This window comes from Centruroides sculpturatus, unplaced genomic scaffold (genome assembly GCF_000671375.1).
Source record: "Centruroides sculpturatus isolate CEXI.00-Female unplaced genomic scaffold, Cexi_2.0 scaffold622, whole genome shotgun sequence".
NCBI classification, from domain to species: Eukaryota; Metazoa; Arthropoda; class Arachnida; order Scorpiones; family Buthidae; genus Centruroides; species Centruroides sculpturatus.
The window spans coordinates 321,071-335,794 of NW_019384842.1; the positions used below are offsets into that span (position 1 = coordinate 321,071).

At 32.9% G+C, this 14,724-nt stretch overlaps 1 protein-coding gene across 1 annotated transcript; it reads left to right on the forward strand.

The window, feature by feature from the left end:
• On the forward strand, positions 1-9,869 carry LOC111630324. Its single transcript, XM_023374409.1, has 3 exons — positions 1-333; positions 495-862; positions 9,361-9,869. The coding sequence occupies exons 1-3, from the start codon at positions 308-310 to the stop codon at positions 9,867-9,869; spliced, it is 903 nt and encodes a 300-aa protein (XP_023230177.1). The 5' UTR covers positions 1-307.
• The last annotated feature ends 4,855 nt before the right edge of the window (positions 9,870-14,724 follow it).

Sequence of the window (14,724 nt, forward strand, 5' to 3'; positions counted from 1 at the left end):
CTTCATTCGTACAACCAGAGTCCGTTCTGTCAGATATGTTCTAGAGTTATAGGTGCGTTCTTTTATTCCTCCGCGTAACTCCGCGCGACCGGCATCCGTTTAAAAATTTCCACCGAACGCGTTCATATATTCCGGCAGTACTCATCGGACGGATATTAACGAACGCATCCAATGTGTCAGGTCGCCGATAGCTGTCGCTCGAGTAGCTTTGCGGCGATAAGTCGGTTTATTCAGTAGGTTATCAAGCAATTTTGTCGTTTTCGAGCATTTTCGTAATATTTTTTCTACGGGAAAGAGAAACGGCAGCATGCCGAATAAGTGTTTTGTGTCCTGGTGTAAGTCTGGCAAGCGCAAATCTCGTGAGAAGCGTCATTTTTTCACGCCATATCCGAACCTGTTAGATAAGTGGAGACATTTAATTCCTCGAAGAAGAGATTTAGAATTCTCCAAAAAATCGAAAATNGCAGCATGCCGAATAAGTGTTTTGTGTCCTGGTGTAAGTCTGGCAAGCGCAAATCTCGTGAGAAGCGTCATTTTTTCACGCCATATCCGAACCTGTTAGATAAGTGGAGACATTTAATTCCTCGAAGAAGAGATTTAGAATTCTCCAAAAAATCGAAAATATGTGACTTGCATTTTGATGAAAGATTTATACTTAAGAATTATGTGCATATAATTGAGGGTAAAAGAGTCGAGATGCCACGTGGAAAATGGCAACTGACACGTGATGCTTATCCTACGAACTTTCCCAATTGCCCGTCATATTTGCCTGTTAAAGTTCCTAAATTACGTCAGTCTTCAAGGAAGAGAAAAACTACTCCCAACGTAAATAACAATTCAAAAGTTGTAAAGGTATTATCGAGTAAGTAAAATGTCCTTGCAGTAATTTTGTTTAAAGGAGTTAATAAATTGAAGAACTAGAAGATTATTTTTACAGTCGTCTTAGGGTGCGACTATGTAGACGCGAGAGAGCGAGAACAGGTGATGACGTTTCGTGCTCTCTGTTCCTCACTCCTGTTTATTACAACCACACAGACAAGAGTTAGAAACACAGTGTGAAATATTGTCACCTCTCTTGTCATGTATTCTTGCTCGCTCGAATCTGTGCAGTCACGCCCTTAGAGTCGACGGCAAAAACGGCTCGATGTCTTCGAAAAATAATCTTCGTAAACAATCCAGAACTTTTAAAATCCGGTAACAAAATTTTAATAAAGACATCTAAAGAATGTTTTTGATCTCGACCGAGGTCTGCTTTGGGTTTTTAAACCTGCAAATAATTATGAATACCCGAAAGAACAATCTGAGGGCTCCGAGCAGTAAAGCTTAGATGTGTATAAAGTACGTTTATGAGACACGGTAGATATTGTGAAAAATTTTTATTAATTTTTTTGTTTTGAAAGCCGAATCCTAATGATAAGAGATTGGCATTTTGATTATTTTTAACTTGTGTAATTAAAAAATTACAAATTGTAGATTATTAAAAAATTAATCTACAATTTGTGTTTTTAAGGAAGGTTTTGTTATATCTTTTATATTATTTGGTATTTTGAAATAACGTTAGCCAATGGTGCAATTGAAGATCCGTCAAATTCGTGTTCTGATGTGTTGTCGTCATTGGGTATAGTGTGTTATGTATAAATAGCATAAGTAAGTAGTACAATAATTGTATTTTTATGTAATCTATGAAATTTGCATGCATCGTTTTGGATATTGCAATGCAAACACACTGTATAGGAAGAAATCTGTTAAGTTATATACAAATTTCACAAATTAATGTTGTCATTGTATTAATGATGCACGAGTGTTAAGGTCAATGAGATTACAATGATGCATGAGTGCTATGGTCAACTGTGCAGATTACATACTGCTAAGTACAGATATATCAGAAAATTCAAGGACCAGCAGTTGGAAAATTGTAAACTCAAGAAGATTGCAGCTCTTGAAGATAAAGTTACAGCCAATGAAGAGAATAGAAAAAACTTTCTGAAAGGGAAAAGATAGTTATTGAATGTATCTTTTAGTCAAACAAATCTCAGTTAGCAAAATTGTATAGCACTAAGTGGATTTTGGATTCATCTGCCTATGAATTCCTTCAAAGAAACAAGTTCTTGTCATTGTCACATCCAAATACTGTAGGAAAATATATATGTAAATTTAATGTTAAATTTGGATTTGATTCTGATTTATTATCAAGATTGATTAATTAAAAGAAAAATTAAGCAATATGCCTGAGAAGCAATGCCATGTTTGTCTAATTTTTGATGAAATCTCTCTACAAAAGTGATGGAAGATGCAATTAAATGGCTTGACCAATTGGAAGATTAACGGCTGTTAAAAACAATATAAGAAAAAAAGAATGGAGGCTTTCTTAGTAAGCAGACATTTGAAAGTCTGAGGTTAACATTGTTCAGCATTCTGGAATTGTCGAGCTTTTGTCACAGAATTTTTATGATGTTTTAACTGATCTTTTAATCAACATCCACTTGAGGTATATATCTGGGCAACAACTGTGTAAATTTGTATAAACTTATACAACTTTAATGTAAATATATTGACTTCATAAGTTAAGCTTTTATGGTCTTCCTGTAGAGTTAACATTAACCTTTTACTCATCTTAATTTTATTTTTGTGTAGTAGGAACTTATTATTAACATTGATTTATTATTTTAGCATTTCTTTGGTTTGATCTGACAAGGCTGTGGCACAACACATAACCAACCAATGTTCAGTTATTATGTCAAATGATGAATGTCTGTTGCTTAGTGCATCAGTCAAAACATTCGTCTGCTTGTTATAACAAAGACGACAGATCACAAGTGCTGTTGAATCTGATATGCTCAAAAGATGTTGCTAGAAACATTACTGTGAAACAGCAGTACACTGATACACTTGAAAAAGTATTATGACAACCTCAAGAAAATGTTGATGTTTGTGATTTAACCTCTAAACTTAGAGACCATGATTTGTATTGTAAAAGGTATATTTGTGAATATAATACATAGCAGGCTGTTTAGTCCTTAAAGTCAAACCCTTAAATGTATAGAGGCAGACAAAATTGTAAAGCAAAAGTTCTTGAACATTACAAAATTTCTTATTCTGATTATTGATTAAATATTACTCTCGAATGAATTTAATCTTTAGTGCCTTGGATTTATTGAAAATAATCATAAATGTACTTTAACTGCTGCCGTTTTACATTTCTATGTGGTATGTAGGCTGCAGTTTTTCCGAGTTTGTTTGTTTAAATGAGTATCATAATCAAGTATCATAATCAACTACTTTATAGATATGGATAAATTAAATTTAAAATATGTTTTGATATAATATGTCAGTAATTTTTAATATTTTAAAATTTTTATTTACAGTTTTAAATTCAGATAATTCTTTAAATATCTGCATTTAAAACTGTTATTTTATATTGCTATATATTGTATATTCAAGTTTTCTATATACATTGTACAGAAACAGAAAATTATCTGTTTATTTAATTGTGCATTTGCATTATTCTATATTGTATTTTTCATTGCATGTCTATGACAATTGGGAAAACCACAGTTTATTCTCTAATGCATTTAAGCAGCCATAGAAATTTAACTCAGATAAAAGCAAACTGTATTTTTTTTCGAATAATTTATTAATTGTAATACTACATAAAGTACACAGTTTTATTTGATTCAGTAGTGATAAACGGTATTTGAGATGCTTTACACATTTGTATTTTTGACATAGGAAATTGCGTTTCTTATGACATTCATATTGTGTGTATATATTTTGGTAGTATATAAGATTCTGTATATATATAAGACCATTAAAAGTAGAGTATGAATGCATTTATTAATAGCTTACTGACATCTTGGCTTTTTATAAGCAGTAACATGTCTTTTAGACTATCATTGCTATCACTTTCCATTCCATTTTTTAAACTTATCTTGAAGTCTTGTTCATTTTCTTTCTTGTAATAACTCCATTTGATTTTAAGAACTGTATATCTGATTCTAAAAGCCTGATCTCTATTGATTTTTAATTCTCTCTAATCTGTTCCTAACCTTTCTTGGCTTCTTTAATTACTATCTATCTCATTAATCTAGCTCCTTTGCCACTGAATTGTAGCATTTTGCAGCTATTTGTGTATATTATTTTTTTTCCTCACTTTATTTATATTTTGTTTGTTTTCCATTTGTCACTTGTCTGTTTTTGTGCGGATCCCTCTCTGTTTTCTTCCTTGGTACCATCATTTCTCTGCTGGTGGGATGTGCAATGTGGTGATTGGCCCAAGGTGTGGTCACATGGGACGGAGCAACATCCTTTCATGGGCAGTATAAATAAAGGGTAAACCACATGAAGAGGCTTTTTTTGTTTGTGGGATTTCTTCGTATGTGAGGATGCCGCAGGTTGCGAGGACTGGGATGATAGAGGTTCAAGAGAATCGGTCGTCCAGGAATTGAAGAGATTTTGGATCAAAATGGAAATCCATTTGCATCGAGAAAATAAGTCAAGAAAAAAAAAGATAACCATCCAAAAGGTAAAAGGACTAACTATAGTGTCGCATGACAAACGAATTTGTTTGGTCCAAACGGAAATCTTGTATGTATTATTGTATACTCATTTCCTCAACTTTGCATTTGATGTTACCTTAGTATTATCATTTCTTTTTTTTTTTTTCTTTTTTTTTTGTACGGTCTATTGGAAAAAAGGAGGATTTTGCATAAGGAAGGAAGTTCAGGAGAGGGATAATTAGGGTAAGAATATCATTGTAACGAGATTGAACTTTGTATCATGTATTGTTCCATTAGTCATGTATTTGTTCCCAATAAACCCTTGTTTATAAAACCATGCTGTGACACCAACTAGTCATAGTTTTAACTGTTCTTTTGTTCAATCCTGCAGACCATGTGCTATGGGAGGTTTTTACAGAATCCTGCAATAATAATAATAATAACACAGATATGGGCTTAAAAGTTACATCTTGATACTCCAAAATGCATTCTAAACCCTTTTTTTGTAACACTTACCTATCCTACACTTGCTTTAACATTTCTATACATTTCCATGATTAAATTTATACCTTTCATAATCCCTTTGCTGCCTGACTTAAAGAATTTATTGAGGGCATCACATATTAATAATGTGTAGATAGTCCTTATTATAACTTTGACTATTTTTCATTATCCAGTATGAAAACTCCCAAAAATATTTTAAAATTAACACTAATTTGATTCGTCAGTTTGTTTTATGCTATAATTTAAGTCTAAAATCATGAAAGTGACAGTTAATAGTATTCTGTGATGATATTGACATTTATGTATAAATAATGTTCAAAATTTTATCTCTATAAAGAATTTTGATTGTTTACAACTGACTGGCTATGCTTGATCCAAACTTATGCCGCAAAGCAATTGCAGCATTTGAAGGGGCAGAAATATGCCACTTTTGTCGCGGCTTAAGCAGGCCACACTTTTGTAGCAATAGAGCTGTTGGTTACGTTCAGTAGAGTCAACAGTTGTAACTGAGCAAAGGTGTTTCACGTGATAGCTGTTACATAGTTACATCAGCTGAATGATGAGTTGTGGCAAAACGCCATATTATTGTATACGCGCTAGCCATAACTCTAGTGTTTAAGATTCTTCTTTGTGTTCCTTGTCCTCTCTTCTGGATTTTTCCACCCTTCACTTCCTGTTCGTTGGGGGGGCAACACCGTTACGAGAACGAGGCCAGGAAAGGAGTTGGGCCCCGAGGTAAACGGGGGAGACTCATTCTCGAAGTAGACGAGGAAGCGAGCGGACGGACATCTCGGACAAGATTCGTTCTCGGAGAATATAAGAACAGTGGCTGAGTGATCCATCGAGGGAAGAACAGAGAAGATACTGACCAAGAATTATTTGTATCGTCGAACTGAAATACAGTTTCCCTCTCCAACAGGAAGATATCACATCCAACTAATTCGGGTACCCCCTTTCTCTAACTTTTCTATACGTTTTCCTACCTGTGCTATACTATCATCCTTCCTTAATTTAATCTTAGCTTGTAAGATAGTTACAACCTTAGTAATTAAGTTGGTCGTTGTGCTCTATTGTCACGAACCTACCTTCGATGTGTAACACCACGTGCATCAAGCCTTTGTTTCCCGAGGTACACGTGTGAGGTCGAGTAGGGATCCAGTTTACTTAATTTCACTATTACCCCACAAATTTTAGTGGGAGCTTATGTAATTTTCTTTTGTACATGAATAAATCCTGTATTTTCCCACATTTTTGTTTTTTTCGTTCTTTCGGGGCTCCGTGCACATTCAATATTTTAACAGAGTGATGTATGCATTGGAACAGGAAACAGTCATTGTTGGTCAGTTGCAGGTAGCGAAAGGTAGCATAAATGAAGGTTCATTTAAGCTTATTTAAAACTTATTATTTTTGCTATTTTGTTCTTAACTAACATCTGTATGAACCAAGCATTGCCATTGGTTTAATAAAAATAAAAATAAAATTATAGACATATCCTTTCTAAACATTCACAATGTACAAAACACATGCATTGAAAAAATCAGCAAATACAAACCTAGAACTTACCCAGGAAATAAGGCATTTGTGAAGGATGGATATAGTTCTTATTGTACTGTATCTGTTATCATCTCCTCTACAGGTATCATACCCCACACACTACACAAACCCTGGAAACATTACAATTGAATAGAAACACATACATCACACTATAGAAGGGCTAACAATATTGAAAAAATTTCATATTGTTAGGAAATTCCTGAATACGGACACACACTGACACACTGGTTAAATTTTTGTTTTGTTTTGGTTACTATGACTTGACTCTAGTCTTGCATAGTATACAGCATTTTTTGTCACACATAGTACATACAAGTTTTTTATTTTTATTTTAATGTTTAATAATTTTTGTTTTCCCATTTGTTTTAGAAAATATAAATTGTAACAAGTAATTGTAAAAATAATTCATAAATTCTTGTAGTTAATTGCTTTTGCTTTTCTGAAAAAAAAAAACAGATACAACTGTTTATTAATAGGGCATGATAGGAGAAAAATGAGCTAATCAGGGTCAAAGTGTCATCTATTGCCAGAAAATGGCACATTACCAATTTTAAAGCATAGTGGCATGACCATACAGGTAGCCCTCGGTTTACGCCACAATTCCATTCCTACAAAAGCCGGCACAAATCGAATCTGCGTAAAATGAATCCATATTTAAGTGAGGTATAGGGTTAGGTTCTACCTAACTGAAAAATAAGCAAATAATTTTGTTTTTAATAGAATATAATACAAAATACATATAAATTTAATTTTTAAAATGTTAACCCGACATAGAGCTAACAGACAAGTGGAGACACTGATTGGTTGACCACCGGTCGCTGTAGCGCATATATAAGGTCAGTTTGAGCGGGAAAATTGAAGGTGGCTAAGGAGAGATAGATATCGTCTGGCCAATGAGAAGTAGATTTGTCTTACTAACGATAATTTGTGATCGCCGGAAGTACTACTGTGTCGTAAGGTATTTTCCTGAACGAACTGATACAGGATACATTCATTGGTGCTATGGATTCAGACGCCATTTATTGGACTGTTAAGTTTGATAACTTGGCTCATGGGTAACTAAACGTTTAGTATTTTAATATTAATTTAATGCAAATGTATACATACCCAATAATATTAAACAGAAAAAATAAATATATTCAAAGAAAATCTTTGTTTTAACGAATATACAATGTCGCGGCTCGGTAAATATGTCAACACTAAAATGAAAATTACTTTGGCATAGGAAAAATCGGGGAATTAAACTGAAACGGCAAATTGCACAGCGGCGTAAATTGAGCCGGCGTAAACCTAGGGCTACCTATACTGTTATTTATAGATCACAGTTTTCTCTTATGTGCTGAGTGTTGCGATGTAGGCAATAGCTGGATTGGAGGAGAAGACAAAACTTTTAAAACCTCTATGTGGACAGTCCAGATAGAAGTGTGGACAGTTCAGATAGAAGTGTGGCTAGATTATAGCTGCAGTTGTGTGTTTAGATGCTAATTCTCCTTAGTGCAGTTTGTTTGTCATTTTACCAGAGGTAGTTGCATGTGAAATGTAGCGCTGTCTCTTGTAATCTATAAATTAATTGAAAGAGGGTTTTGGTTTTGCCCCAATTAGTTTCATTAAATGGCTGGGAGTAAAAATACGGTTCAGGTATGAAATTAAAGCTCTTACCCTGTACATGATGCTGTTGAAGTGAAATTTGAGAAAAGTACAACTGTTAGTTGTGGTGGAGTGGCAAAGATACAATGTTAAGCTTATTAGAAGGCAGCCATGTGGGAATAAACAAACTTGTCAGTTGCTTGTGCACCATCTAGCAATTCACTTTTTCAACTATTAGAACAATCTGTTGCTTACCCCTACTCTGAATTTCTGAATTTTTTTGTTAATTATGCATTAATTAAAAGACTTTTACATTATCTAAATATATAAAATTACTTGTTCTGACTGACAGTGATTGACGCATCATAATCCAGGGCAAATCTAAAGAGGTGAAATTTGGTACACAGTTAGGGTACGTCATAAAAAAAAATAAGAAGAAATTTTTCAAAAATCTCACGCAGGGGAGAGGGAGAGGACGAAGGCTTAACCTGAAAAATGGCTTCTACTGTACTATTTTAGATGTAATTTTTTTTTTTTTCGACTATGTTTAGTCTTCATTGAGTACTTAGGTGTATTAAATTGATAACATTTTAGACATTGTTATAAATATTTTTATATATTTCGATTTAACCAAATGTTTGAGTCGTTTTAAATTCAAATTTATTATTGCATATTGGTTTGATTAAAGAATGATTGTAAACGTTTTAGAAAACTGATTAAATTGAAAACAGTTCGTTCGATTCTCAGCAATTCTCATCATTATCAGTGGTAGGTGTTATATAATAATTACTATGGTTGTTGAAATACTGAATATAAATGGGGTTTGCTTGCAAAAGCTGCACGGGCGAAGTCGTGGGTAAAAACTAGTTTTTTAATATTAATAAATTTTAAATGCTTATGCTAACTATTTAAATAATATTAAGTGTCACTTTTACTTCTCTATAGACTTAATGTTAAGAGTATATAACAACATTGTTGACTGTTAAAACAGTCAATTTAGTTAATTTTTTGCATGCTTTATATTTTTTTTTTTTTTTTTTTTTTTTTTTTTTTTTTTTTTTTGTAATTCATATTTAATCTCCTTGTATAATCAATAATTTTAAATATGTTTAACATTTACTTCAACAATTACCTTAAATTAAGCTAATTATGTTAATTAACATATTAATTACGTTAAAATCAACCCATTTTCAATTTACTGATTTGTTTTCTTATTTAGCCCCGAGGAACAAGGACAACAGAAGCAACAGTCTGCAGCCATCGACGTCTAGACAGTCAACTGAAATGGAACTTATTCTAGCTCAAAGGCACGTGAACAACATCGTATCTGAGATAGTTCCAGAAATCGAGCAAAACAAAGTTTTAGGCATGGATACTCCAGGGCAAAGAAAGCGGAGAAAAAGAAGTCTTGCCAGTACTACCCGAGATCGCAACTATGTTAGACGTAACCGAGCCAAAGTAGCCTATTCTCAGAAAGAAAAGGAAAATAATAGAAAGTACAAAGCCACGCAAATAAAATACGTCGAAGAAGTTGTCGATTCTTCTCGAGATATGCAAATTCTTGACAATGCAGAGGCTGTAGAACAGGTCAAAATTACCACATTGGGATCCGGATGTGAAATTGGAAGAAGCTGTCGAGAGACAGGACCAGTGGGAGGAGCCTCTTGGTACCGGAGAACAGGTAAATGCAAAGAACCTGCAGAAGGAGCTTGCATATTAAATATGTAAACTCTGACATTTTAATGTCATATTTATTTAGTATCTATATTTAGTCTATTAACTACTTAAATATTTGTATTATTATTTCTATGAGTTTATACCAGGAAAGTATTTGAAGTCAGTTTTTCACATTTATTGTTAAATTGTTCTAAAATATTATAATCTGTAACGGTTAGATGTCTTCTTATCGTAGATTTAGCTAAAATATTTAGTTGCACAATTTACAATTTGTTCTGAAGTCAATTTTTTATAAATTTCCAAACACTTAAAATTATATTACAAAAAGAAAAATGAAGCAATAACATTGTAACCATACAATAATGGTCTGTATAGCTATGTAAATTAGGTATGTATACAGCAAATGGCAAGAGTTATCAGAAAAACAGCTTAATAATAATCTAACCACTATAAAATCAGATTTAATAAAATGGACAGCTAGCCAATAGAAAAACTGCAGAGAAGAAAGTACATCTGCCCAACTGAGAAGTCATCACTCACAATGTAACTATCTTATAATGGGATATCCAACCAGTATGCTCAACTTGTCATATTTCACTTAGTCTGACACATTACAGTCAACCCCCTCCTATAAGATCATAGATACGTTCCATTCTTTAGGAATCCGATTTCTTACGAGTCCTTCCAATCACAGCCTGACACGTGTGAATTTTACGGACTATGGCTGATTGAAACGTTTTCTTCCATAAAATTAATCAATTCTAGACTAATCCGACTCAACATTTCCAAAATATGTATATTTTTTTTTTGGAAATAATCCGTATATACTATGCCATAAACAAAAAATTTTAGGATTACTTACCAAGTGTGCACCATTCGACATCGCCATTGCTAAAGCTGGTTTTCGTTGCGGAACAGCTCAGCAAACAGCGGCCGATTTCTAATAACTTATTTTTCTGCGAAAATGTCGTTGAACTTTGGAGACATCATTAATATAAATCATTTTAATCGCCGTTGAATAAGAAATGTATAAAATTACAGTTCTGTATTAGACTTACGGTACCTAATTTACATACTGTACAGACGATAGTTAGCATAAAATCTCCATAGCATGGCGCTACGCGGCGGAAAAATATATATAATTATAATAAAGTTACAATAAATTAAGTTAATATATAATTATATATACAGTACCTAATTTATATATAATTAATATATAATTATATGTACAGTACCTAATTTATATATAATACTGTACAGACGATAGCAAACTCTCCGTAGCGTGGCACTTTACGGCGGAAAATAGTTTGGCTTCCCGATGACGTTTCACGTAATTATAGGAGTTTTTTTATTTTTTTTACGGATACCGTCGCAATTTTTTCACAGTTTTATAGGAATCCTAATTATAGGAACCGGTTTTATAGGGGGGTCTACTGTACTAACTTTTCCTCAATACAAAAAACATTTTGAGAAGACTATCTTCAACAACAAATATGCTCAGATGACAAAGTTTCGTAGGCTATATTAGACAACAATGGACAAATTCCACTTATTTTGTCATATCTGCAAGCAATAAACTTGTTTGTAGAACACTAAGATGACAGAAAAGAAAGATTTATGGCTTATTGAAAGACCTAAAAGCACATACATATATAAAACTGGCTTGACTTGGCACTCTTGCTTATCAAGATCCCCAATATAAACCAATCAACAAAAACAAAACGAACACAAGGCTGTGCACATAGGAGAATGAGGATTTAACAGAAATAACATTTGCAGTTTTTACCAGGTTTAAAAAGATGAAAAAAAATATACTAAATTAATTCAAAAACCCAATTTTTTTTTTTATTCAGAGCATTTCCATTCTTTTAAGAGAACAACAACAGCTGGGAAGTTGTTGAGAACATACATCTCTTGAACTTTTGAAAATTTAAAATCACAAGATTATTATGATTATACAAAAATTAAATAATAATAAAAAATATAAAATCAATATAAAACATAAGAAAAACTAGAGCGAAAAATATTATAACAGTATAATGCTATGTGCAGACTCACGGCTACACACACGTGCACTATATGACTATTGAAACAACTCATAATCCAATTTTAATTAAAGCCTAAACTGTCTTGCCAAAATTATCAGGTTACTATTGTACGATGTGATTAGTCAAATTAATTAGTAATTAATTATGTAGACATGGCTTTACTGTAATTGAATTAATTAGTAATCATAGTTCTATTGTTTGACACTGTATGATCTAGAACAAACATCTCTCCCTACATATTAATGCCTCTTCTAGATAAAGCAAGAAAGGTTTCAGTAAATAAAAATGTTATAATCATAAGGCTGTAGAATGGCAGGCCATCTGCTATCCTAATACAAAGAAGCCGAGGCACTAACTGTTCTAATTTTGCATGCGAAAAAATAAATGTAGTACTGCACTATTATTCGGATCATATGTTTATCAGTCCAGCTTTTAATGATTATAGGGCTTTTCCAAAAATTTTGGACCTTATCTAGTGTCTGTTGCATCAATGTGCAATACAGTAGATCCCCCTATAAAACCGTTTCCTATAGTTATGATTCCTATAAAAATTGTGGCATTATCCGTAAACAACGGTAAAAATAACTCCTATAATACGTAAAACGTCATCGGGCAGCCGAACTACTTACCCGCCGTCCGTAGCGCCACGCTACGGAGAGATTTCTATCGTCTGGACAGTATTATATAAATTATATATAAATTAGGTACTGTACATATAATTATATATTAATTATATATAAATTAGGTACTGTATATATAATTATATATTAACTTAATTTATTGTAACTTTATTATAATTAAATATATATTTTTCGCCGTCTAGCGTCACGCTACGGCGAGTTAGGCGACCTATCGTCTGTTTAGTACTGTAATTTTATACATTTCTTGTGAAAGAAACATTTCTTATTTAACGGCCATAAAAATTATTTATATTAATGATGTCTCCAAAGGTCAACGAAGTTTTCGCAGAAAAATAATATCAGAAATCGCGGCCGCAATTTGATGCGCTGTTCCGCGACGAAACCAAGCTTTAGCAACGAGCGTAGTCAAAGGGTACACACTCGGTAAGTAATCCTACAATTTTTTGTTTATAACGTAGTTTATACGGATTATTTTAAAAAAAATATACGTATTTTGGAAATGTTGAGTCGAATTAGTCTAGAATCGATTAATTTTATGAAAGAAAACCTTTCAAACAGCCGTAGTCCGTAAACTATGATTCCTACAAAATTGATTCATAAAGAACGGAACGTATCTACCGTCTTATAGGGGGATCTACTGTATCTACCGTCTTATAGGGGGATCTACTGTACTTTGCTTATTATTCTGTAGAGAGTTGTAATGCTCCTTAAGATGCTGTCACAGTATGTTGATCCTATGTGGTAAAAATCCTCTTCTCCTTTATTAAGCTTGATCATATATATATACTTGCCAAATCCATTTGTTTTACCTTCTCTTTGTTAGTATGTAGTAATTGCATGATGGAGGGGAGATGTTTAACAGTTAAAAGAAATGTCATCTCTCCTGATCCATTATGCTAGGAGTAAACATATTCTTTATGCTAACTACTACGCATATCTTCTGTTTAGTTGCTTGTCAGCTTTGCCACCATCTTCTGTAGGTCCTGCTGTATACATATTAACAGTTGCCTTACTTACATTGGTGGGGAACCACAATTAATTGCCATTTGTATAATGAATAGCAATCCCTGCTGCCTGTGTTATTAAAGAAGAATGTTATCATCATCCTTACTTACAATTATAACTCTTTATACTCAAAAAATCCTTTGTAGCTTTATCTAGAAGAAACATTAATATGCACGCAAGAGATGTGTTTTTGAAGGTCATATAGTGTTGGTAGCTGTGAGTCTGTGTATAATGTTATATTGAATTCTTTTTTCTTTTTTTTACTGAAGAAATTGTACTGAACAAACTACCAACTAAACAGAAGCCAGTTTTCCATACAATGTTTAGGAGTTGTCTCTTTTGACAGATCATCAATGCTTTGCATTGCCATATCCATTAATTGACACCACCAAATATTTACTTTTTTTTTTTTTCTTAACACTTGGCAACTTATTGACTATTTATTCAGTTGGGACGCCTTTTACATTACGCGTTTCGGGCATTGGCCCCTCTTCAGCCGACTAGACATAAAAAATAAAACATGAGAAAATTTGTACAAAAATACGCGCGTAGATAAACTGTTTTTTTAAAAAAATTTTTTTAAAAACATACCATAAAACACAAACCACTATTGTACAGATGTCGTACAGGATGGACAATTTCATATTTCATATACAACTTGGAGAACAAACAAGGTCGACGATAATCATTGGAGAACAAACAGGGTCGTAGATAACAGCTTGACTACTGGGCTTTTAAGTATGGCTTTCTTATAATTTATACAAAATTCAAATAAATAGATTGACAATTACAACATATCTTAACAATATTTGTTTTTACCTGTGGTTGATATTCGCATATTACACCGAAATTCATTCGATATTAGTTGTCGCCCTTTCTTTCCGAACAAAATTTCACAAAGTCATCTTAGCAATATTATCCAAACTGCCAATTTACATAGAACATACTTAAAGCAATTACATTAATTGTACAAACTAGTAATTATTATTTGTATTACTTACAATTCATAAAGACATACGATTTAAGTTGTAGCTTTTGGTTAAACCGCTCCTGTGTGCAATTCCCGTAACTACGCTATTTGGCAAACTAATTTACATATTTACTTGAGCTGATTTTTTGAACCGATTTCTGTATATAATAGAAGTTGGTATATAAACATGAATTATTATATTAAACTTAACATGACTTATTACTTTACCTATAATNCCCCGA